Raw genomic sequence first — 25,835 nt, forward strand, 5'->3', positions numbered from 1 at the left:
TCAGCAATATAAGGATGATAAGACGAGCCTCCCTTAAAGACCTGTTGTGGATATGACTGAGATTAATAAATGTGAAGTGTGTGGACCACTTTCTAAGCATAAATAGGCTCCCTTCCCACGTGTGACATTCTGGAGCTTACTTGTTGGTCCAGGTCCAGAGGAGGTAGCATATAGTTTTGTGCCTGAGGAAGAAAGCCCAAATGGTGCTCTACATATTAGCAAAAATATAATTACTTAAATAACTGCCAATGTGATATCCTTTAAATGATGATCCAGCTGCTGCCACCTGAAGCAGGTTGCCTTAGTCTAATGCAGGGGTGGGCTAAAATGTGGCGCTTCAGATGTTGTTGGATGCCAATTCTCATTATCCTTGACCACTAGCCAGGCTGGCTGGGGCTGATGGAAGCCTGTGTCCTACAACATTGGAAGGGCACTAGGTTTCCCTATCTCTGGTCTAATGGAAGGACCAGCCTTGTAAGTAGCCAAGATCAGAAGCACTTCTCCTGGGTGGATGTTATCTTGTGAGGAGGAGACTTTGGAGATACATGGCAAAGTTTGGCATCTTTGTCCTGCCTGCCATGTGATGGCTGCTGTCATTCAGTCACCTAGCACAAGCTCCTAGGCTATTCATGCAAGGCCAAGAAATGCTGTCCTTACAACAGGGCTGTTGAATCCTCCAAAATGTAGAGTTGCTTCCTTTGTTTACTTCACTTTTGCCTGAAGCCAAAAGTATAAACCCCAGTTGGCAAGGTTTACCAGTCAGATAATAATTACCTGCTCATGGGATTGCTTGGCACCAGGAAGTTAGAATGCAAAATGAACTTTTCTTAATGATCTCACTCTAAGAGAACTTTTTCAAGCGTCTCAAAGGATGTTATTAAAAAGTGCATGGGAGTTTTCCAGGTGAAACTGTTTTCAGAGTTTATCAAACTTAGTCCTACCAAGAGAGGCTTATGCAAAAACCCCTGAAGGCATCTTAAAGCAAAGAGTTACAACCACTTAACGGATAAAATAGAAATGTTTGTCTCAAAAAAAGGAAAAGAAAACCCCTCTGCAGAGTTGTTCATTGTTCTTATGAACAATCACATTAATAATTTCCCCATTTGCATTCCAAAAAGTACAAAAGTTGGTCTTTGTGTAGTAACAACAACAACAACACATTCAAAATGCACTAGGTACAAACTTACAATTTTAGAGCATGATTTCAAGGGGCGTGTTAAGCATGTGCTTAAATCAGCCCACACTGAAATCAGTGGAACTTTAGTGCTTACTGGAAGTTACTCTCAATCAAGACAGAAGCAAAGGAAATTGACAATAAAAAGGAAGAAGGTTTTTCTTCTTGGCTTTCTCTTGGTAAGTCACCAAAATGTCCTGCAGTTAGAACATCAATCCTTGACATACAGAAGAATGCATCATGTAAACACTGGTTACTTCCAAAAAAGAAAAAAATGGAAGAAAAAAAGAGGGGGGAACCCCCTGTCACATTGTTTAGCAATATTCTTCACAATGTGCCATGGGGATATTATTTAATTCTGCAAATGTTGTAGGAGTAGTCGGACTGCGAATGTCTGTCAGGTGATGCATCAAGTCCCCAGGTGTGCTGTGGATGGTGTTGATGTACATTGTCCAAGCCTTTTCGGGATCGGAAGACTTGGATTTAGCCTTTAAACTTCTCTCCAGTTTTTTCTGTTTATACTTAAATTCCAGAATAGTTTTCGTGTATCTGTTCATTGTGGTCACTGAGGAAGCCATGCAGCAGGCAAATGAGCCCCAGGCAAGACTGTCAAGAAAACAACAAGCTCATGAATAAAATGGCAATGCTCCCACCACTGGTTTGTAAAGCCCCAATGTTAACCACAACCCACATCTGTAGCTTCTTGAGAAATGTTCTGTTTTGATATGCTTTCCCCCCAAACCAGCTTCTCTCTGATTTGAAAACATAAGCCATGTGAAGACTTCCATGCCCCCACTCCAGCCACTACTGTGGACAGACAGTAGGCAACCTGGGTTTCACAGATGTGTACAATGACATGCAAATGGAAACACAGAGAAAAAACAACCTTCCTGTGTTTGAAGCTGGTAATTTGTACATGCCCATACACACTCGCACACCTTGTTTGCTTTTAAAAGTGCTTCTGCACTACACACACGTAGCTGCATAACTGTTTTTGTGCAGCCTGTAGACTGAAAATGGAGTTTCCATTTAAAAATATCACCACCAGCGCACAACTTGTTACTGGGTATGGTGAGCATTTTGAAAAGAGCAGACACAAGCTGCTGCCTTATACTGGGTCAGCAAACTGGGTCTATCTAGGCTAGCTCAGTACGGTAGACACTGACTGGCAGCAGCTCTCCGTGGTTTCAGGCAGGGGGTCTCTCCCTGACCTACCTGGAGATGCCAAAGACGTTCTGCATGCAAATCAGATGCTCTTCCACTGAGCCACAGCCCTTTCCCCCCAAGGACCATGCAAAAGCACTGCCTTAATTATGCTTTTGTAGTTAATAATTTCTAGTCCACCCACCAACATTTCAATGTGAAAGATATGCTTCTGAGAAGGGAGGCTGAACCTGCAACCCCTTGTCCACAGACACCTCTACCCCTCCATAGTGTCAGCTTTTTAAATGCCAAAATAAAATAAAATAAAAAATTCCTTCCAGTAGCACCTTAGAGACCAACTAAGTTTGTTTTTGGTATGAGCTTTCGTGTGCATGCACACTTCTTCAGATACACTGCCGTTTCCTTTGCTGCCATTTCTATCGTTTAGAGCTTCTTTCTAATCCACTACAGGATCCCACCTAATCAGAGAACACACAATGGATGTGGCTATTTTCTGCTACATAGCCAATCAGAATGCAAGGTGAACTAAGGGCAATGCTTTCTGCGCTGGTCACATGGGTGATTCCCAACCAGTTATATTACTGGCTGTGTTCTTCCTCTAAAATAAATGCACAGGCAAATACTCACACTGGCCCAAGGTATGCCAGTGGATACCATTGGAAGTTTGAAACCTCCCCAGGCCTGTGGCAAACTCTATTGTGCACTGCCTCTTTACAAACTGGAGAAGATTTCACAGGCTCTCTCACCTGGAGGGCTGCAGCGCTTGTTTTCTTCTGTGCTTCCCTGGTCACTAATCCCTCATCAACTAAGCAGAAAGGGAACCATAGGCGTCTGGACCATAGCTGTCAACTTTTCCCTTTTTAAAAAAAGGGAAATTCCCTTATTCCGAATAGGATTCCTTGCAAGAAAAGGGAAAAGTTGACAGCTATGGTCTGGACTAGGAAACTGACTAGACAGTTTCCTCACGATACTTGACTCTTTCTACACAACTACTTCTGTTAGCTTGTTCCGTATTTATTTGGTACTTGAAAAGCAAATGTGTGTAAAGTAGCAAAGGATCTGAGGCCCTTTTCTTTTCTCTTTTGCCCAACTAGCCCCGGATTTAACCAAACAATCAGAATGATTGGCGGGTCATGTTCATCCATTTGTTGTTATGTTTTCCCCCACTGCCCCCCCCACAAGCTTACCAGTAGGACCAGCCATAATCCCAGGTCTGTGGGCGCCAGTCCTCTGGACCAAGATTGACGGTCATTTGAAATACAGTTGTATACATCATGTGAGCCACCATTCCCAGGAGACCTGAAATATTTCACAATGCTTTGTTAGCAGGAACCTGTTTTTAATTCACATTTGCAGATCTATCAGGTTGATTTCCTGTCCCCTTCCCCTCCCTAAGCAGCCCAAAGGAGCAAACAGTTAAACACACACACACACACACACACACACACACACACACACACACCATGCAATAAAAATAAAACAAATACAAATAAGAACATCTAAAAACATTTTAAAAACTCAAATGTATCCCCAGACTTGTAAAAGCACTGGGTGAAATTCCTTGGGGGGGGGGGGATTTTACAGAACATCTCAAAGGCAGTAATCTCTTCAGCTGCTCAATACCAAATGAATTCTGTTGTCATTAGATAGAGATTTGTGACAAATAATGTCGAGGCTTCACCTTTTCTTCAGACCTTAAGCCTGTCTGCCTGAAAAGGCTTAGCTCCTGATGGTTCATACTTGACTGAATAAGGAAGATAAAGATAAAGCCCCTCTCATACGGAGGCAGGTGAGTGGCACACAACTAATCCACCCAACTGGATTTATTTGGTATGAGGCCATTGCACAAACTGAAGGACACCATGAGGAGTGGACCATGAAGATTGCAGAATTCAAGCCCAAAGTCGCAGCTGCTGTGTGGGGCATATTCCAGAAAGTGACATACTTAGAGTTAGCCTACATTTTGACACAGGCAGCTGCCTCACACCATATCGACTATTCACCCATTTAGCCTTGTTATGTCTCCTTTGACTGGCAGCTGCTCTCCAAGGTCTCAGGTGCATCTGCCTACTTCATCATTAACTTTTAGGAAGAATCTAAAAACATTCTTGTTTACTCTGGCTGAAAGATCTGTTCCTAGCACCCCTGAAATTATTAGCTGTGACATTCAGTGATTGTTACTTAGAAGTTCTAAACCGATCTTTAGAGGGTTGTTTTTGAACTGTTTTTAAGAGTTTTGATTGTATACTGTTGCTGATGTTTTCAATGATTATAGATGTGGGTTCCTTCGGGAGGAAGGCTGCTTATATAAATTTAATAAATAATAATAAAATACCTGCCAGGACGGTGAAGATCGCAGCAAACGCATTGAGCTTCAGCCCATCTAGCATGCTGATGGAGTAGCAAACTTCAATCAACATGAGAGCGACGCCCATCAGAAGCAAAGCGATGTAGAGGAGCTCTGCAGCAATGGAGAGCCATAGGACCCCTGGAACAACAAAAGTCAGCAGCTCTGAGAATCCTAGATGCCCCAAGACCCCCCCCCCATTCTGTATCCATTGAACTATCAATATATGCAACATAAAGTTAAAAGAGTTGCGGCCCTGCACTTTGTTGTGGCTTCAACTGCTTTTTATTGGAGCTGGTCATCACTGAGTTTTCACAGATGGTGCAGGAGAAGTTCATCTTGAATCCTTAAACCCCAGTCCATAGGTATGTGCCAGGATATGTGCAATGGAACAGAGCAACTTGCTCCAGTAAAGTCACAGCTGCATTATGAGCCTAGTGGGGCTGTGTGTGTCAGATCCTCTATTTGCATCCCAACCTACCTTAAGCAGGAAGTTTAGCTGCAAACAACCAATCAACAAATTTTATTGTTTATAGCCAACAACCATCACAATACAATATGAGCACAAATCACATCCAGCTGCACGCAAACTCCTGGTTATTCTTCATCCAGGGTGCTCTCACTACCACCTTGGGAATCACGTGACATTAGCCACAATTCGTATCTATCCTGTCGTTTCTTATGAAATCCTATGTTTTGATGAGTCCCCCCCCCAAACAAGCTTCAGTCTGAATTGAGAAAAAGAAGGACCTAGCTGCACTTTAAGCTGGTAATGTGTACACAGCCTCAGTCTACAGAGCTGTAGGCTAACTTGAGGAAGGCTATGGGGAGCAGCCAGGTCCCCCCACCGCTGTAGATTCCCTTAGCCAAGTGAGCCAGATCTGCAGATGAAATGATTTCAACAGGTGTAGTTTGTCATGCCAGCTCCTCTTGCTGAAATTCCCATGCCTACAAAACTACTATAAAGTAGCCAAATGCAGAAGAGATCAGGGCCCCTCCTTTAACTCAGCCAGGAGACACAGCTTCTTATCAAAGACAGAGGCTGCTTACACAGTCCCTGCTTAAAATAGAGTGGGGTTGCTCTTTTTCTCACTTCAGATTGAAGCTGGTTTGGAGAAAAACAGATCAAAACATAATATTTCCTATGAAACGACAGGATAGGCACAGGATAAACAAGGATTGCAGCTAATGTTGTGTGTGTATCTCCTTCAAAACCCGCAGTGGGAGTGTACTGGACACAGAGCAGACAGGAGCATGCACAAAGCTGGAGTCGTTTTCCAGAAGGATGAATGGAAGCAGAAGGTGCTAGCTTCCCCAAAACTATTCCCCACGACCCTGGGGAGGATGCCACCATTTCATAAACCTTTTCAAGCACCTTGGGCTTCAGCTTCTAAACTGAGTTCGGGTTTCTTTGGGAATTATCCGAGGTAATATGCACTAGAGCTAGAATAAATAATCCCACCACAAATACACGCAAATACCAAATTTGGCAAACATTCAGAATACGTGGATTTGAGCCACTGTTTGTCCCATAGAAACGGGGATATATTTATTCTAGGGCTGTGTTTCCCATGACTCAGAACACCGAACATAAAGATAGAAAGAGCAGAAACTTGAATTAGTGACAGCATATAATTACCTCGATCCGCCGGGGGTGTCAGGCTGATAAAACTTCTACATTTCTCACCTATAAGGCATATAAAATGTACACTTTCAAATTATAGTTTGGAGGGGGGGGAACCTGAGTATCTCATCAGCCAGCTTAGCCTTCCCACCTTCCCAAGGCTTATAAGGAACACAGCCTCCCACAAGCAACAAGAAGGGATCTGTAAGCAGATGGTAGGGGAAGCCAGCGCATTGAGCTAAAATGCTGCAGTGTTATTTGGAATGCAACCCCCCCGGGGGGGACATCCCACTTTGTGCCTATAGAACAAAGCAGAGGCAGGGCTGCTTCTTGCGTGATATTTTCATATTTCTGCATGCTCCACAAGCTGTGCCTTCTAGGAAGATAGGAAGCTGCCTTATACAGAGTCAGACCATTGGTCTATCCAGATCATGTAGAGGCTCTCCAGGGTTTCAGACAGGAGAAATCCCCTACCTGGAGATGCTGGGGACTGAACCTGGGACCTTGTGCATGCAAAGCAGATGCTCTGCCACTGAGCCATGGCCCATCTCCACCCCCTCCCCCAATTTTCACCACTTGTCCCTTTAAAATGGACACGGGCAGGGACATAGTCAGCCTCTCCATCACTGTTCATGTGTATCTTAAAAAGAGAAGAGCAATCTGTGCACTTTGAATTATAGTATCATAGAACTGTAGAGTTGGGAGGGACCACAGGGGTTATCTGGTCCAATCCATTGCAAGGCAGCAACCTTCTGCCCAATGTGGTGCTCAAACCCATGAACCTAAGATTGAGGGTTTCCTACACCACCAGCTGAGCCACATCTCTTGCACTGTTCAAATACTGGGGGATCCAATATGAAATCCAACAGTTTTCGAATTCTCAATCTTAGCTGATCACCTCCCAGTCTATGGAAGCACAACACAAGTTATACACACAAACTTCAGGAGCACTATTAAATGGGCAAACACCTGGCAACACTTGCAGAGCTTTTTATCTACTCCAAATGTTCTTATAAATGCCATTGGATGTGACTTCAAGTGATTCCCAAATGTTATTTTTCAGCACTAACCCTTCACCTTATTCCAATCCAAAATTTCTAGTTTTGTCTCTGACTACCACCCTAGATCCCCAATACCCCCTACCAAATCTGACTGCAAGAGACAAGTTCTGCTTCCTTCTACACCCCTTTATTCTCTTCTAACTTCAAAGCCAGGCTGCTGCCAAATCTTGCTGTATTTTCCACCAGAATTTCTGAGCTCTGCTTTCCCCTCCTGCTAAAACCCCGGCCCATGTGTAATTCATATTTTGCCCATTTATCCTTCTGAGGAGTTCTCTCTTGGTGGCCATCTCTATGATAGTGTCATTGCACTGGCCCAGTTTGTGCAGTTCGTTACCCACGTAGGCGGATGCTGGAAATGGAACTGTGTGGGTAGAGTACCATGTGACAAATTATTTGTGGAAGTGGCACGCCACACAATTTGGGCAATTCTAATCCTTCCAAATCCAACTCCACCACTACACCACTACACTCCACCAACTCCACCACTACTCTGAACATTTGCCCCCTCCCACCCCATCACTGTCACTGTTAATGCTTAGACAGTAAGCTTCTCAGGGCAGATTGACTTCTAGCATCATGTGAAACATCCTCTAGATTGAAGGTGTTGTATGAATGCATCCAAACTTAAGTCTAGCTGCAAGCCCAGGAAAGAAACAAAAAGCACTTACTTGAAGAAGTACCTATAATTATGTAAGGTCAAATCCACACCATCCATTTAAAGCACTCTCATTCCACTTTAACATAAGAATCCTGGGAACTGTAGTTTGTGAAGGGTGTTTGGAATTGTGGCTCTGGCTGGGAGAGGTAAACTACATTTTTCAGGATTGTTTGGGGAAAGCTTTACATGCCAGTCGCAGAAGCAGAAAGTTGTTTGGAAATGGCCTGAGTTCTTAAACAGAAGAATTCGCTGGAAGCAGAGCTGGTGACAAAGGTCAGCAAAGTTGGGAATCTGCTAGGATCCATGAGCCACCCAAAATGGTTGCCAAAACACAGCAACATTTTGAGCACATTTTAAATAAGTTTCAATGCAAAACACTGAGAAATAGAGGGCAACTCTAATGCTATGCATACATGTACACAGAGAATGTTGTTGTTGTTCAGTCGTTCAGTCGTGTCCGACTCTTCGTGACCCCATGGACCAGAGCACGCCAGGCACGCCTATCCTTCACTGCCTCTCGCAGTTTGGCCAAACTCATGTTAGTAGCTTCAAGAACACTGTCCAACCATCTCATCCTCTGTCGTCCCCTTCTCCTTGTGCCCTCCATCTTTCCCAACATCAGGGTCTTTTCTAGGGAGTCTTCTCTTCTCATGAGGTGGCCAAAGTACTGGAGCCTCAACTTCAGGATCTGTCCTTCTAGTGAGCACTCAGGGCTGATTTCTTTGAGAATGGATAGGTTTGATCTTCTTGCAGTCCATGGGACTCTCAAGAGTCTCCTCCAGCACCATAATTCAAAAGCATCAATTCTACGTCGATCAGCCTTCTTCAAGTAGCACAGAGAATAGTGCTACTTAAAACCAGTGACAGTAGTTTATAATAAGCACAAATCAGACTAAAAACAAAAGGTGGGGGAGAGGACCACACATTTTTGCCAACCCTAGTAATGTTGGCAAATGTTGGTAATGTGCATTGGGTTAAGATATCCCTGCCCTGTCTCCACCCACTGGTGTGTGCATGGGGCAAGAGGTTTCAATACACATCAAACTATGCCAATATGTATAGCAGCATGCAGTTCAATCTGAAACACAGTGAGGGGGGGAAACAGCCTCACTGTGTTTTAAGTCAGCAATGCATACATGACTTAATTCTTGGCTGGTGGGTGCGGCTGAATTGGTTTTGGCAACTTTCACCTTCACCTCAGGTAGGGAGTGGCTCTGTGGACAAAAATAAAGAAATTGTTCTACATTTCCTGATCCTTGCTGTTGAGGCTGAATGGTCAGCCACTTCATTTTGTGTGTGTTATTTTTAAGTGTGCACGTACTCAGCAGCACAGCTGTGAATAAAGCTGCGTAGATTGTTTGGTTTTAAATTTTCTGCAAAAAGTACACCCACATTATATGTGCACAGCTGTCCATAACATTGGCTCTACTAAACAAAAACAAAAAACAAAACAAAAAAAGATCCCCTTGAATTTGCATTATTTTTACAAGGGACCACTCCTTTGAATCATCATTAAATCACAGATCACGTCCATGGCTACAGATTGTACTGCAAAATTCACAGATCATACTGTAAAAATCATGGATCTTGTGCTTCCCAGCATTGCCATGGCACAAAAACATGGGTCTTAAGCATGGACCCTCATAATTTTTAGGCAGAATGCTACTGAAAATGCCATCAACTTACACATCACATCCAAACCCACACATGGAACAATAAAAACCATGTTTCCATCATCAGGTGAAAACATGTTTCTGAACCACAGGTATCCTATGAAAAAGATAGTGTGAATTCAAGAGTATCTATTGTTGCTCAGCTGAATCCAACTCTTATCTCAAAGCTTTGCTATAATATCCAAGGTAGAGTTAATCATTGTTTCTCTCCCCCAACCCATTTCTCCTTTGAAGGTACTAGTAATAATGTTTTGTCCAGGCTTCCCAGTTGACCTCCCTTCTCTCTTTCATTCCCCTCCCCACTAAAACTACTAGGAGAAGCTAAAAGCACGTGGACTCTTGGAAGAAAGCCCCATTGACTTCAGTTGGTGTTCCTCTTGGGTACAGAATTGCAAACTAAGAGTGTCATGGGGGACACTTATTTAACAACAACAATTAATTAATATTAAGGGAGAATGAGGCAAGAGGATGGTGCCAAGGAAGAAAACAGGAATCATAGAATTGTAGAGTTGGAAGGGGACCAGAAGAGTCATTAAACATAGGAATCTTTTGCCCAATGACCCTGGGATAAAGAGTCTCATGCTCTACTGAATGAGCCATCTTTTGTTTGAATCATGGGCAATGGGGATTTCACTGGAGAGCGGGTGTCTTTGACTTTCTTGTTGGTTTGGGGTAGAAGACTGGAGAATGCTTTCCTGGGTGCTTCTCTGTGATGCACGACCCTTTTAGTAGGAAGGGCAATTCACTGATGGACACAAGCAGCCCTGTTCAGCTAATTGGCTGATCTTACTCTTGAGAGTACCATGGACTGCAAGAAGATCAGACCTATCCTTTCTTAAGGAAATCAGCCCTGAGTGCTCACTGGAAGGACAGGTCTTGAAGCTGAGGCTCCAATACTTTGGCCACCTCATGAGAAGAGAAGACTCCCTGGAAAAGACCCTGATGTTGAGAAAGATTGAGGGCACAAGGAGAAGGGGACGACAGAGGATGAGATGGTTGGACAGTGTTCTCAAAGCTACTAACATGTGTTTGACCAAACTGTGGGAGGCAGTGGAAGACAGGAGTGCCTGGCGTGCTCTGGTCCATGGAGTCACGAAGAGTCGGACACGACTAAACGACTAAACAACAACAAACACACAGTCCAATCTCCATGGGCAACACGCATTGTGCTTTGGTTCTCTCCCCATATAGGAAGATGAAAGAGAGGCTCGGGAAGAAGAAGAAGAAGAAGAAGAAGAAGAAGAAGAAGAAGAAGAGGAGGAGGAGGAGGAGGAGGAGGAGGAGGAGGAGGAGTTTGGATTTGATATCCCGCTTTATCACTACCCGAAGGAGTCTCAAAGCGGCTAACATTCTCCTTTCCCCTCCTCCCCCACAACAAACACTCTGTGAGGTGAGTGGGGCTGAGAGACTTCAGAGAAGTGTGACTCGCCCAAGGTCACCCAGCAGCTGCATGTGGAGGAGCGGAGACATGAACCCGGTTCTCCACTACACCACACTGGGAAGGCATAACAACCCACAAAATGCTATGCACAGGTAATCTGTGCAGGTGTGCACACATTCACCTGGGAGGAAAAGGGAGAGAGAAGGGTTTGTCTCTTGAACAGCCCGTTTGATCTAAAACCACCAGTCACTTCTCATACACTCTAAACACAGGTGTGCAACACAGAATCTCAAAATACATACAGGAGGTGTTTATTTATTGTCCTGTGACACAGAAGGGCCCTGCTGGATCTGCCCAAAGCTCCATCTAGCCCAGCATCCTGTCTTCACAACAGCCAACCAGATTCCTATGGGAAGCCCACATGCAGGACTTGATAACAACAGCACCCTCCTCACTTGTGATTATCAGTGACTGTTTATTGGAACATAAGCACCATGACTAGTAGCCATTAATCGCTTTTAAGTAAAATAACAGCACAGTGATGCCTTGGAAATTAAAGATGCTTCAGTGTGGATGTGGTCTGCAACGTGATATGAACCTTCACTTTTCCTCTCTGCATCTTCCTCTTGATAGAGAGATGCTGCTCTTCGCCCCCCTCTCCCCTCCCATGCTTCTTTCTGAAGCCTCAATTTGGTCTCTGGAGTAGCTGTCAAAAGCTGCTGTTCTCTTCATCATTTCAAGCAAATTAAAAACAACAACAACAACAACAAGATTACACTGGTGGTGTTTCTGAAGATGAATGTCATTGTACAAATGCCAGCTCGACAGATGTCTAAGGGGGATTGATGGCATGCACAGGGTGCTTGCTGTTGCTTCTATGCAACATATCAACTTATTGTTCCACAGGAAAGAATCTGTTATCCCACAGGAAAGGTGTCATCACGAGAACAAGTAAACTGAGTGGACTTCCTGTGGCTGGAGGAAGTGCTATTAAAAAAAATGGCACACAACTAACAAATATGTTAGCTTTTACCATTAGACTTCAAAAAACAAGCTTCCTGTAAACAGTCTTCCTCCTCTTCTTTTGGAAATAAGGCATATCACTCAAATTTATACAACCTTACCCTATAAGTTTGGACATCTTCCCACAAATCAGCTTTACCTCTTGCTCAGGAAAAATTATTACAACTAGGTGAGGGGGTCATTTTTAGGGGAGAATTAGGGTTAAACACCCCCTACTAGTCTAGGTCTCTATGAAACATCCCTCCTGCATGTGAGAAAAATAAACATGGGGTTGAAAATCCCACATTGCACTTGTAAAGTTTAATTCCACCCTAGGACAATATGCCGTTCTGGTGAAATGCTCATTCTAGTAATGTTTTGGTGAGGTATGTGGAGTTTAAAGAGGCAGTTTTTCATCAAGACAGACTTAGTTGGATCAGCCGTTATATTTACATTAGGAAAAAAATAACTAGGAGTAATATATCTTCCCACTCTGTTGCAAACTTTTGATTTCCTAACGCAGCCAAGAAGCCACGATGCCGGTCCTTTGCTGCTGTACCAGCACTGATTTTCCACACTGAAACTCTTCTGAGTAAGTAAAACGTTTTCTCCTTTATCTGTGTCATGTCTTAAGAATCCCTTTTGGTCCAGAATACTACTAACTACACCTGTGTGCGTGTTAATGAGTTTACCATTATTTATCACAGAATCATTTATTACGGTACTACTTCTTTTAAAAACCTATTTCCACTGATTTTTTAAAAAAGGGAGCAGAGTTAATGCCACATGAGTTCTGCTTAACTATTTCTCCTGCACACTTTAAATATCGTGTTCCTCTTACTATTGGCTCCTAATACCTCGGTCTGTGTTATATTGTTGGGGTAACCTTTCCCATATGAGCTAATGCTGGGGGCGGGGTGGGGGCAGACGGTGGGGGGGGGGTCGGAATTGGAAGGGAATTGTGATAAGCCAGTTTAAGACAGAAATGTGACATGGCCCTGGTGGGGTGGGGAATAACAACTCAACAAAGAATGCCATACCACTACAACGGATCGTCTCCTCACTATTAACCCACAAAGAAGCCTTTGGCGATTACACTTCATTAGTAGCCATTTCTTTTAAAGCAAATTGTGCTTCAGAAGCAACATAGCTTGTTTGAGCTCCAATACCCCAGGGCGCGTAAGCTCTTGTTCCCGTTTTACAGATGGGAAAAGTAAGGCTCAAAGTGACTTGCCGGTGGTCGCGCGGGACGTCATTGAAAGACCCCCATTCCCGCCCCCCCCGCCGGCGCAGCCCCGCCTCGGGAAGGAGCCTCCGCACCCTTGCGGCCAACCAGACGGTTCTCCTCTCCAGGTGCCCCCCCCCAGGCTCACCACTAGTCCTTGCTGCCCCGACGGGGAGGCGGCCACTCACCGTCTCCGAGGAGCAGCTCCTCGCAAGAGTACCAGATGCCGGCGTGAAACTTCCGGTCGACGAACTTGTCGTCCCCGGTCTCCCAGATGTACTGGACCACGTTGCTGTCGTTGGGGCCCCCGGAGGTGTTGAAGCGGATGCAGTGGGTGCCCCCTCGGAGCTCGCTGCACATGGGCTTGGCCACTTTGCGGGTCCCTTCGCACCAGTAGCTGCTGCTGAAGGCGGTGATGGAGAAGGTGAGCGACAGGCAGCTGAGCGAGAGCGCCGCTGAGGCTCGCTGCCGCCGGTCCACCCCCATCTCGCTGAGGACTGCCGCCTTGCAGAGGCTGCATCCAACGGCGCCGAGCGAGGACAGGACGGGGCGCACGGGAGGGAGCCGGGAGAGACACCCTCGGGCTGCTGCCGCGCGCCTCTTGGCCGCTAAGCCCCTGCTGGTGAAAAACCAAATCGCCGGTTCCCCCCGCAGCATCCAGCCAGTCACCAGCCTGTCGCTGGCTGTATCTGAAGGTGAGGCGAGCAGGTGGGCAGAGCTGCAAAGACGCCTCCCCCCCCGCCCCCGGCGCAGGATGGGAGCCGGGGATGAACAGGGCTGAGCCTCAAAAACCTGCCGCCTCTGCCTGAGCTCAGCGTGAGGAGGCTCTCCAAAAATGCCTCTGAGCATATAGAGTGCATTTCTTTCCCCGCGGAGCAATGGGAGCCCAGCCACCCTCCCCCGAAAAAAAGCACCGGGGGGGGGGGAATAAGGAGACACAGTGGCAGGTGAAAAGCTGCAAACAAGCGTCAGCCCCAGCGGAGTGATCACTTTTATCAACTCACGCGCCACAGCGCTGGAAAGCTGAGACCCAAAACCACGCAGAGGCAGGGATCAGGCTAGGGAAAGAAAGGTGAGAAAGGAAAGGCGGGCAAGGGGAGCAAAGAATGAAAACACACACTCACACTCTCCTCTGTTGATACTTAGGAATTAGATTAAGTGCAAAGTAAATGCTGGAGGACTTGCTTTCCTGACTATCTTGGGAAATGTGCCAATGCTTTGTTTGGTGCTGCACACCTTGGAGCCCAGGGAAGTAGCATGGGAAAGAGCCAGTGCGATGTAGGAGTTAGAGTGTCGGACATCCAGTGCACATTTAAAGCATGCGGTTTCACTCAAAGAATCCAGGGAGCTGTGGTTTGTTAAGCTTACTAGGAAGTGTAGCTCTGTGAGGGGGGAAACTACAGTTCCCGGGTGAGGGGGAGCCATGCAATTTAAAAGTGCACTGGGTGCCCTTTAAATGTATGGTGTGGATCTGCCCTCAGTTAAGCCTTGCTGCACACTTTTTGAGAAGCGAGCCCCATTGAATTTCATGGACTGTACCTCTTGAGTAAACACACATACAACTGCGCAGTCAGAGCACTTGGATTTTAGAACTACAGGAAGAGATGGTGCTTCCATTTGATTAAACCCTCAAACATCAGTTTAAGATTGTGGGCCAAGTTAATTATTGCAGGCATTCCAATAACATTTCTATTCCCATTTTATAAAGCCGGAGCTGAGAGAGACACTGATTTGTTCAAGGTCACCGCAAGTAATGGACGATCAGGGATTCTTCATAACAGATTCATTTCCTTGGGATTTTTGTTTAATCCCCTTTTCCTTCTGCACTTATCCATTTAGTGTAAGTATTACATCACGGCTTGAACAAACCAAACATTGTTTTTCTCCCTGCTCCAGTAGTAATGTACAGTGCCCATGTTTTCGCCGTGGCATTATATTTTTTAACATGATGTTTTCTTGTTATATACGGCCTAAACTTGGAGGTGGTGTGGGAGTGAGTACAGGCACTGGGGAAAACAAGAACCTGCTGTAATCTGCAAGTGAGGCAAGCATTAGGAAGATTCCAAAATAAAAAGGAAAGAGGAGCTCAAGTTAAATGCCAAGCCAATAAACTTTTCTTTTCTTTTCTTTTTTGCTGTTTTAGCTAATTTAGGCAGTGTAGTGTGTTGAACTTTGGTTTAGCCTCCACATAATTGGTTTAGTAAGTTGGTTGATTTGGGGGCAGTAACTAGATCTCCCTAAATTGACCTGTTTGGCCACAAAGTGTCTTGTGTAGCCTACTTTTTGTGTCAAATGGAAGGGATGGGGCAGTAAAACCTGACTCCCTTCCAATCTGACCTTTCTACTCTGGGATGCTTTTAGCTGTTTCCTCCCAAAGTGAGGCAGCTGCCTCAGGTATCAAATGTGGGTGATGGTGGTGTTGCCAATAAGGTGTTGGAGGAGAACAGGGTTGTGTATGCTAAACAGCCTATCCTTTCCTCCACTACCGTGTTTCTCCTAAAATAAGACACCGTCTTATATATTTTTTTGCTCAAAAAAACACAGTATGGCTTATTTTCAGGGGATGTCTTATTTTAACCGTGTCACATCGGTACGCTGCATAGCCACGCCTCTCCAGGCTGTTTTAATGGGAGGTACCACATCACTATGGCTTATTTTCGGGGTATGGCTTATTTTTGGGGAATGGCTTATATTTTGCAAATGCATAGAAATCCTGCTATGGCTTATTTTATGGCTATATCTTATTTTAGGAGAAACAGGGTAACTTAACCAGCTGTCCTCCTGGCAAAGGAGAATGTCCCATTTCCAGTGCTCAAGTAAGATTCAAGGCTCATGCCAATCAATTTCTGCGTGTGGAACTGAGGGAGGGGCATGTTTGTCCTTTGCCTCAAACAGCAAAGCCCCTAGGCCACTTCACTTTCATTATCGGAGTGGGGCTAAGGGGAAATGGCTGCTCGGTGATTTTGCTCCCTGATCCATTTGACATTAAAGGTTAGCCCTCCGACCTCTCCATCTTATGGCTTGTATGACCCGTTTAGCCCTTTAAAAGGTTATATCCAGTTTCTTGGCAGAGCTTTTAACACAGGTCTGCAGCAGGGTGTGCAATTAATTCAGTGTGCCTCTGTGTAATGCAATGCAAACAAAGCCACAAAAGTAACCCAGGCATATACAGTATTTGTTAAACATGAGTGGCTAATCACTCCAATTAGGACAAAAAAAACCCAAAGCTTTGCCCCTCCCCCACTTGGTCACCTGGAAGTAATTTTTTTCTGGTGGACAGGAAGTGCCTATATAGAAGCCTGAATTATGTTCATGTGACAATGCTACTCAGTTCTGGGATCACTTGATTTTCTCACAATGCTGAAGCTGGGCAGTCTCAGAGACAAATTGAAATCCTCTGTAAAGGTGAGAATATACTTTTTAAAAAATGACAAAATGTCTGGAGGGGATAATTCCATGACTATTGTAGCAAAAGCAACAGGTTTGTAGAACCTTAAAGCCACAACAGATTCTATTTGTTTTTAAGATGCCGCAAGATTTTTTTTGTGGTTTTCAGATGAAGAGGTTGCTGCAGTATGGGTTAACTTCAGTTGACAAACAAAGATAAATCGAGGAAGATAGTGAGCTATTGCCTTGGTTAGAAAAAGAGATTGTATCACACTTCTGTTTCTGTATGACTACATGGTACTTGAAAGAAGTATGTGAGATCTTGCATACCCTTGATGTTCTTAGGCAGGGACCAGTGGCCTCCTAGCTGGTGTTGGGCTCTAACATCCATTATTCCCAGCTGGCATGGCCAGTGGTTATGATGTGGTCCAACAACATCTGGAGGGTCACAGGTTCCCATCCCTGATCATAGGCCATCTGTGCAGAGAGCATTTAGCATTGTGGAAGTGCTATTAAGGTCTAGAACATCTCACCCAAGCTATTGTGTTGTGGGGGGGGGGAATTGTGTGCCCTTCTCTGTGTGGCCACCTCATGAGAAGAGAAGACTTCCTGGAAAAGACCCTGATGTTGGGAAAGATAGAGGGCACTAGAAGAAGGGGACGACAGAGGATGAGATGGTTGGACAGTGTTCTCAAAGCGACTGGCATGAGTTTGGCCAAACTGCGGGAGGCAGTGGAGGACAGGGGTGCCTGGCATGCTCTGGTCCATGGGGTCACGAAAAGTCGGACACGACTGAACATGAACAACTCTGTGTGTCCTAGAGAAGCTGGACTGGCTTTCTCCTTGCTGTCCTTCTGCCAGCAGTGAAGACCTTTCTATTACAGCAGGCCTTTGGGGACCAAATGTTTTTGAGGAAAGAGCTGGTGCTGTGATGTTTTTATTGTGGATCTTTTAATATTATTTTAATTCTGTTGGGGTTCAATGACATTTTTATTGTCTTTTCTACAGTTCTACCATAGCTTGTTTAATTTATGTAAGTCACATTGAACCCCAAATTGGGGGGGGGGGAAGGAGGGATATAAATAAATACTAGAACAATAACAATCTCACGTAGATCTACTGTCAATGCTGATCACGCGAATACCCCTGCCTCCCAGTGAGTTATGCAGATTACACAGCAACCAGCTGTGTTTCACTGCTGCCTTCCCCTTCCCCTTCACCAAACCAAGGAAAACATGTTCCAGACCTGTGGAACATATGAATTCAATGTTCAATATACAGTGTACAGCATGAGATAAATGACACTCTTATTCTTTGTACTGATTTACCAAGTACATATTCCATAACATTTGAGAAATGAGGCACAGGCATATCTGATACAATTCCACTGCACACAATTCTCCAACCTCCTTTAATGTGCCTTTAAAAATCCTCCTTCCTAATACTAACAACTCTTTCTAATTGCAGTTCATTTTATGCCTGTGCTTCTCTGTGTTTTCCCTGAGACTCCTTATCGTTACAAAACTCCTGGTGGTGCCACATTAGTCTCTCTTTCTATCCCCCTTCCCTTCCTTTCATTGCATAAAAGCATGATCACTTTTGCACCTTTAACATAGACTCATTAAGACAATGCTTTCCGTGGGTGGTTTCTCATTTAGTTTTCCTAAGCATCAGCCAGGCTAGCAATCCTACAAGACATAAAGTACATCTGCCCTGGTTACACCTTGTAGAACGTGTCCACCAACCAAGTGGCGAGTGACAAGATGGATCTCCTTATGCTAATTTCCAGTTTCTCCCAAATTAAGTTAGGAAAAGATGTGAGCATAAGCATCCATGTTACTTTTCCTGCCTCAGGCCAAGATGTCTTTCCAGTAAGACATTTTAAGATAGAGAAAAGGAAGTGGGCAGTTGGGTTTTAGGTGCTCTTCCTGGTCACCCTCAGGGGCATAACTAGGGGTTGGTTAGGTTGGCCCTTGCCAAGGGTGCATGCCTCTCCCCTCTGGCTCATTAGGCTGAGGGCTGCAGGTTGCCTACAGATGCCTACAGATTGTCTTCCTTCACTATCCTTAATGAGGGGGAAGTGGGAGCTTCCAGTTATAAACCACAGGACCATCCATGGCCTGGCTTGACCTACCCCACATGGCTTTTTGTGAAGATACAGAAGGACAGAGAAGCGGACACGGGGCAATGGATTCAAACTACAAGAAACAAGATTCCACCTAAACATTAGGAAGAACTTCCTGACAGTAAGAGCTGTTCGACAGTGGAATTTGCTGCCAAGGTGTGTGGTGGGGTCTCCTACTTTGGAGGTCTTTAAGCGGAGGCTTGACAGCCATCTGTCAGGAATGCTTTGATGGTGTTTCCTGCTTGGCAGGGGGTTGGACTGGATGGCCCTTGTGGTCTCTTCCAACTCTATGATTCTATGATTCTATGACATATAAAACAGCTGGAATAGGGAAACGTAGTGCTTCCTACAAATTCGTTAGTTTTTATTAAAATATTCTTTTGTTGTCTTTTACTTTGGGTGTTCCTTTTCGGAGAAGGGGGACCTTATTTGGGGGAACTGCACCATGTCCTCCCCATCTTAATCTGTCCTTTTGAAATTCAAACGCCGCTCATATAAAGACTTTGTTCATGTCCGCTTTCCTTATTACATTGTTCCCACGCCTTCCCTTTCTTTTGAAAACTCGTGTAATGAATGTTTTCTCCCCATTTGCCAATCAGCCTCCATTTTCAGCCAATTCCACCCTATTAGTCAAGATCAGTGCAAAAATAGCTGCTACCTAATTATTTCCCCCACCTTTTGGAGTCAGGAGTTAAGGCTGTGACACATATCAAGAGCTTACAGAACATACTGTGCTTCATTAGACTTCCCACAGATATAGGGGGACTAATACATAGGGCAGAGTTCTCTACTGAACTCTCTGCACTTTGTTGCACCCGCCAAAACCCAAATCTCATCAGACTACATTATACAAATTACCCAACGTCTGCATAGATACACTTGATTTGCAAAATTTAAGAGTACTTAAATGTTATTTTTGGAAACTAGCAATGTTTATTCAGCAGAGTTCTATACACCTGCCTGGCAGGGCCTCTTAACAAAGGCCTGCAGCTGGGCTTTCTGCTAATAGTCCAAGGAAAGTGGTGGGTGCGGCAGTTTGAGGGTGGGGAGCAATTCGGTGGCTGGGTGCCATTTAGGCTGGAGTGAGGGAGACAGGACCTCTGACTCTGATCATACTTGGGATCGTGCTGGTCTGTGGAATAAATTGATAGAAAACAGTCAATATGCAATGGATGATGGACTCATGCTGAAGGATGGGGCAACTTTGAGCAGAGAAGCAGTGGGATGGGTTCTTTTGGACAATATTCTAAATCTTCAAAACAAACAAACAAACAAACAAAGAAAAAACCAGCCCCCACTGCAAGTTCCATGTTCAGGTTTGCAGTAAAGTTTGCTGGTCTGGAACACAACATGAGTGGCAGCACCTTGAATGAGCATGATTTGGAGCTGAAAATTGGCCTGTGGATATAACCCCCCCCCCCAAAAAAAACCCATCTATGCTCTAAATCACTCCCTCCTGAAGCTGCTTTTCAATAAGCAAAGTGACCATCAAGCTTCAAACACACATGTGCTGTATGTCTAGTTTGACTCTTGGGTTATCTCCTTCGACACTCTCTAGCAGCTCATGGGTGCCTGTCTTTGAAAACTGGTAATTATACTGTCCTTTTGACTCATCTCTATAGATGAACCCATTTCAGATTTCTTAAATGTGCTGGAAGACCACAGTGGCAAATGCAGATTTCACTCGGACACCAACAGCTCTGCATCTGTGAGCAATCGGTGTATAGGTTGGGTGCCCACTGCGTTGTGTGGGTTTGTTTGTGCTCTGAAGCGCAGCCAATAAATGGTAAATTGAACTGCAGACCTGTGCTAATGCCAAAAAAAAGCTCAGGGGTGGAAAACACACTGGCTTAGGGCTGATGGGAGTTGGAGTCTAACAACCCCTGGGGGGTCAAAGGTCTCCTAGTCCTGCCCAAAGTCTTTCAGATTTGTAAGGCTTACACACAAGTGTAGAACCAACAATCCAAATCACAACATTGTGATCAAAGAGTATTTTCTGCAAGGTTATCCATCGTGAACTCAGATCCTTTTCTTTGTCACTACTTTCCAGGATACATATTGTAAATATATTTTTAAAATAACTATAATAAACTTCCTGGTTTCCAGTTAGTATATACATTGATGACCATAAATCCTTGCCTGCTGCATTTAGGTCCTTCAACCAGGATGTTTAACCACCTTCAGCATTCTTTGGGACAAGCCAATTGTAAACAATCAAATGTAGGAAAAATGTCCCTGTAGACTGAGCTGGTCTCATGCAAGAAACTTAACAAGTGCACAGGATTGATTCCTATATATTCTTCTCATTCAGCCCCAAGCGGGTTGGAGATTGTGGGAGGGCTTAATTTCATCTTGCTGACATATTTCAAGTCTCTGTCCAGTCACCTCGGGGCGGCAGTGGGGAGGGGGGCAGAGCTAAAGAATATGGCTCAGCTGCCTGCATATTGGCAGCTGTCCAGGAAATGGCCTGTCAGATTGCTGCAGAAATAGGCTTTCCATGCTCATATTTGCTCCAGGACCACCTTTTCAGCAACCGCCTTCCAGATAAAGTTTCCCAGTGACACAAGTCCTTTCCAAATCAGTGGGCACTTAGGAGTGTCATGAGAACAAAACTCCAATCCGGAGTCCTTCATGATGCTTTTCTTACTCCTCATTGGCTGAGAGGATCGGCAACAAAAAGCAGATGTGCTTGTAAAGTTTATACTAAATTCTCGCTGACCCCCCCCCTTTTTTTTCTTTCAACACAGAAGAAGCAAAAGGAAACCCGATTCTCAGAACTCTGCAGGTTGGAGCAGATTGATGATCTCTTGCTTTTTGCTGACATTCAGGAACTTATTCTAATGGGTAAAAGAGTCACTCTTTGAAAGTGGAGATATTTTCAAAGAACACAGCGGGTGTGACCGAGATTGCTGAAGGAGATCACAAGCTAACTGGGTTGCAAGAGACAGTGACTTGCTTGAGTATACGAATTTGCCACCCTGGATCACACTGGAACACCCAGTATTCTTCTGCACCATGAAGCTGTACTCTGGGACATGTCCCACACCCGTCTTTGCAATCACAATGCTGTTTCTGATCAAACAGGTAAGAAAATTTGCCATTTTAGCAATGATACATTTTAAAACGTGAATGTTCCATTGGGCTGACATTTCTGCATACGCAAAGCAGTGCGGCATGTTTAATGGTATGTTGTGCAGCATGTAACTTGTTGCTTTTAGAAGGCTTTGCACGGCAAGTTCTTTACCTCTTCCCAGCTGGCTATTGCTTTTCCTGTACAATTGCAGTTAGAGACACTATATGTGTGATTTCATATTTTCTACACCAGGCTTCATTTATTTCAGCACAGGTTTGTTTTTCAAATGTTGTCCATTTCCAAGTTGTTCATTTCACTTTTGCTATTCTCCCCGCCCCCCTTCTACCACCTATACATCTTGGGCTTCACAGAGGAGACATGAGAAACAGTACCTATAAACAAATCTTTTTGTGTCCACCGCTAAAACCTTCATAGGTACTCTAAAAACCTATTGAAAGTCTGCTGTATTCCATAGCTTCAACAAATGCATAGCATCAGCATATGCGTGCGGAACATTTAACTGTTGGCTTATTTTACCCCTTAATCAGACCACTGTTCTCCTTCCAGACGCACATTTTCCCATTCATGTTGCTGCTTAAGTGTCATGCCTTAACCACCTTCTGGATAGCAAGTCTCATTCAGATAACTTTGTGCCTCAAGTGTGCAAATTTTGAAAAGCCATATTTTCATCAAGAAGCAAGTGAATTCGTCACCCGTTGACTCAAGAGGCTAGATTTCAATCATCTCTGTTGCCTTATGAAAGACTTTCAGCATGCATGATGTCATTACAAAACATCTCTTGGTTTATGCAAGGTGCTTTAAGACACACACACACACACAGAGAGAGAGAGAGAGAGAGAGAGAGAGAGAGAGAGAGAGTGTGTTATTCAACCTAGGAAGGAAAATTATTACAGTATTGTCGATTAGTGTTCCTAGGTAAGGAGGCACCATCATATTTATATCATTTGTTCTGTTGAGCTACCAGCGGATTAGAAGCAAGGCAGACAACAGGCTTAACATAGAGGCCAGTTCTGTGAGTCATTGTCCCGGCAAATGTGGCATTTGTGAATTGAGATAGGGTGTAATGGCTGCCATGCCAATCCAAGATTACCTGTAGATGCTCCCTGGTGTCACAAGTTAACCCAAGGTGTTTGTTCTGATGGGCACTGCTACACAGGCAAAACAAGAGCCACTATAACCAGACTTCCACATATTGACTAGAACATCCATGCAGTGGTCTATATACAAGCTCCCCGCCCAGGGCCGGCTTCACCATAAGGTAGAGTGAGGCAGCCGCCTTAGGTGGCAGATGATAGGGGCAGGAAAGTGGATAGAGTTTGGCATCACATGAAGCCTCCACTGTAAGAGCCCCATAAGCTGCACACAGGTGCAGTGGAGGATGCTCTCCCATTGTTGCCCTTGTCAAAGTAAGATTCAGCTGCCAGTCTGCTCAGCTTTTGTATTTAGAATGTTATGGTGGTGGTGGGGTGTCGTCTTGTCCTTTGCCTCAGGCAGTAAAATACCATGTGCAGGCCCCTGACCCCAACATGGATGTATGTCCCCCACAACGCAAAAATGGAGGGTATGCACAGTATGCTTAGAAACTGCACATGTTTGAACACATAAATTATGAGCTGTGGGTGAAGACTGGGCATGGCCAGCAAGCACAATCCTGATCCCCCATGCTCTGTGCATATATTGCCCCTACTTTGACCACCTGCACAGGGCTAATGAGTCTCCTCAAGTTTTAGCAGGCAGCTACCAATGTCAACTAAAACATAGATGACGCAGAAGTAAGTGATCAGTAGCTGTCAGAAGAGTTTCTTCTTATTTTAAAAAAGCAATTTATCCCCAGGTAATAACACCTTCCTATCAGCTGTGAATTTGTGTTTTGTGCTCACAAGAGAACCCCTTGACTGAAGTGGGTGGATTTGGACTCAGAAAGCATGGAATGACCCAAGCCAGACTCACCGCAATAGATTTACTCATGTTATATGGGGAAGGGAGGACAACAATATGGGAAGGGAAATGCCAACCAAGACCCACAGCCTTTGGTTGCTGCTGTTTTAGCATTGCCCCATCACTTCATGACACCTTTCCCTCATCCTTTTTTTTTTTTAAAGAAGTGTAGCTGGAGGCTGTGCTAGAGTCCTCATATACTGGTGTGTGTGTGTGTGATGCTATGAGCAGCTAAGACCCCTGCAACCTAGTTCTTCTGCCATACAGGAAGCCTAACCTGACCACATCTCTTGCGAGGGTACAGAAGAGCGCACTGCTTCTCAGGGTCAGGCTAGGGTTGCTCTAGTGCTAAGAATAGCATGAGCAGCAGTGCTATTTAGTTTTGTCGCCCGGAAAGGCTCCTTGAATATTCTGAAGTCACTATTCTGGATTGGGATTCCAATCACACAGTGTTAAATTGAGGTCATGCAGATTGTGCAGCAAACCTGCTTCATGGGGGGAAAGTCAGACTTTTTGCAGCAAAGAAGGTGACAAGAAAATGCAACGGAAAGTGTGGAGTGACACTTGCTTTGGTGCAACGTCATCTGCTGTCCCAGCAACCAAACAGGGACGCATGTTCAGTAAACAGTTCATCTAGAAGCGCCCACAGTACTTGGTCTTCTCTGCCTTTGACCTCAAGTACTCTTTACTGTAAATCACCTTGAGACGGTTGTTTAGAAGGTGATTCATAAATCAGTGATGGTGGCGATAGTCATAATCACAATAATTAATATAAGAGAAATTGCTTCCTTGCCATCAGGCTCCTTCTGCACCCCCAGGCTATAGCACTAGACATTTAACTGAAGCGTCAGAGCTGGGCCATAGTCAGGACTGAAAATATTGCTGTATGGAGGATGGCTGGTGGAGAAACTAGCCTCTGCAGGCAGCAGAGTCAGAGGAACAAGAATACGGAAGAGAAAAGGCTGCATCTTATTACGTAGAAATCCTTTAAAATGAGGAGAATGGGTTCCCCCTCCCGAGGGATTTTTGTTTCCCATTCTTATGGTGGTTTTTTAATTATTATTTAAATATTGAAACCCTCTTGAAGCTGGCGTGGGGTTGCCAGATTGTGATATGGAGAGCCAGTGTGGTGTAGTGGTTAAGAGCAGTGGACTCATAATCTGGGGAACCAGTTTCACATTCCCGCTCCTCCACATGCAGCTGCTGGGTGACCTTGGGCTAGTCACGCTTCTCTGAAGTCTCTCAGCCCCACTCACCTCACAGAGTGTTTGTTGTGGGGGAGGAAGGGAAAGGAGATTGTTAGCCGCTTTGAGACTCCTTAGGGTAGTGATAAAGCAGGATATCAAATCCAAACTCTTCTTCTTTTTCTTCCCTCCTTTATTTTGGATTTGCTTCAGAATTGGAAGATTAGGGCAGTAACCATTTCCCCTTCATTCATGATGTCCAGCCCCCTATCTTTCTGCTGGGTGGTTCATATGGGTGGAGCAGAAATTTGATGCTGTTTGCATTTGCACTACCTAATTTGCACTTTCTTTTTTTTGGGGGGGGGGTTGCTCTTCTCTGAATTTTGCAATGCATTTCCCCAACCAAGTGATGTGTACAAAGTGGATGTACTAGGGTATAAAAATGCGCAAAAATGCAAAGATAACAAACAAAAATGTGCTGTGTTCAGGAAAAATTGCTTCACAAAAATGTGTATATTGGGAGAAAGCGGCACTAAAATGCTGATGAGTCTTCAAAGGGGCTTTATTTATTTATTTATAAAAAATCAAAAACTGATGTGGGATAGTGCAGAGCTGAACTTAAGATTGGAAAATGAGAGAATGAGAAATGGGCACGTTCTCCTGTCCTTCATGGCACATGTGGACAGGTGAGAGAAGCAGATAACAGCACCAAAGGAGGAAGGAGTAGAATTCAACAACACATTTCAAAAGTAAAAAGGAGAATCTCCTGGCAACTAAGCACATTTCTCTGTGTTAAAC

General features: G+C 44.6%; 2 protein-coding genes across 8 annotated transcripts in view; one reads left to right on the forward strand and one right to left on the reverse strand.

Moving 5' to 3' along the window:
• Positions 1-907: 907 nt before the first annotated feature.
• On the reverse strand, positions 908-13,902 carry GSG1L2 (GSG1 like 2). Its single transcript, XM_033139477.1, has 5 exons — positions 13,498-13,902; positions 6,325-6,372; positions 4,674-4,826; positions 3,526-3,637; positions 908-1,780 (listed from the first exon to the last, which is right to left on the reverse strand). The coding sequence occupies exons 1-5, from the start codon at positions 13,793-13,795 to the stop codon at positions 1,489-1,491; spliced, it is 903 nt and encodes a 300-aa protein (XP_032995368.1). The 5' UTR covers positions 13,796-13,902; the 3' UTR covers positions 908-1,488.
• Positions 12,588-25,835, forward strand: part of GLP2R (glucagon like peptide 2 receptor) — a 37,484-nt gene continuing 24,236 nt past the window's right edge. The window contains exons 1-2 of one of the 7 annotated variants that reach the window (XM_033139471.1): positions 12,588-12,676; positions 21,569-21,905. In XM_033139471.1, coding sequence (XP_032995362.1) covers positions 21,837-21,905 — 69 coding nt within the window. In that variant the 5' untranslated portion in view covers positions 12,588-12,676; positions 21,569-21,836. Of the gene's footprint in view, positions 12,677-13,603; positions 13,734-14,748; positions 15,150-16,638; positions 16,715-21,568; positions 21,906-25,835 lie in introns of those variants that run through there. The other 6 variants (XM_033139468.1, XM_033139469.1, XM_033139467.1 and 3 more) reach the window with 6 other exon arrangements.

The sequence above is a fragment of the Lacerta agilis genome, chromosome 2, assembly GCF_009819535.1.
Source record: "Lacerta agilis isolate rLacAgi1 chromosome 2, rLacAgi1.pri, whole genome shotgun sequence".
Lineage (NCBI taxonomy): Eukaryota > Metazoa > Chordata > Lepidosauria > Squamata > Lacertidae > Lacerta > Lacerta agilis.

Bases quoted from the DNA above. Each gene is read 5' to 3' on its own strand.
- GSG1L2 (XM_033139477.1), bottom strand. From the start codon at position 13,795: ATGGGGGTGGACCGGCGGCAGCGAGCCTCAGCGGCGCTCTCGCTCAGC. The intron at 6,373-13,497 runs GTGAGTGGCCGC...TATGCCTTATAG, and splicing joins GGAGCTGCTCCTCGGAGACG to GTGAGAAATGTAGAAGTTTT. The intron at 1,781-3,525 runs GTAAGCTTGTGG...TTTTCTTGACAG, and splicing joins GATTATGGCTGGTCCTACTG to TCTTGCCTGGGGCTCATTTG.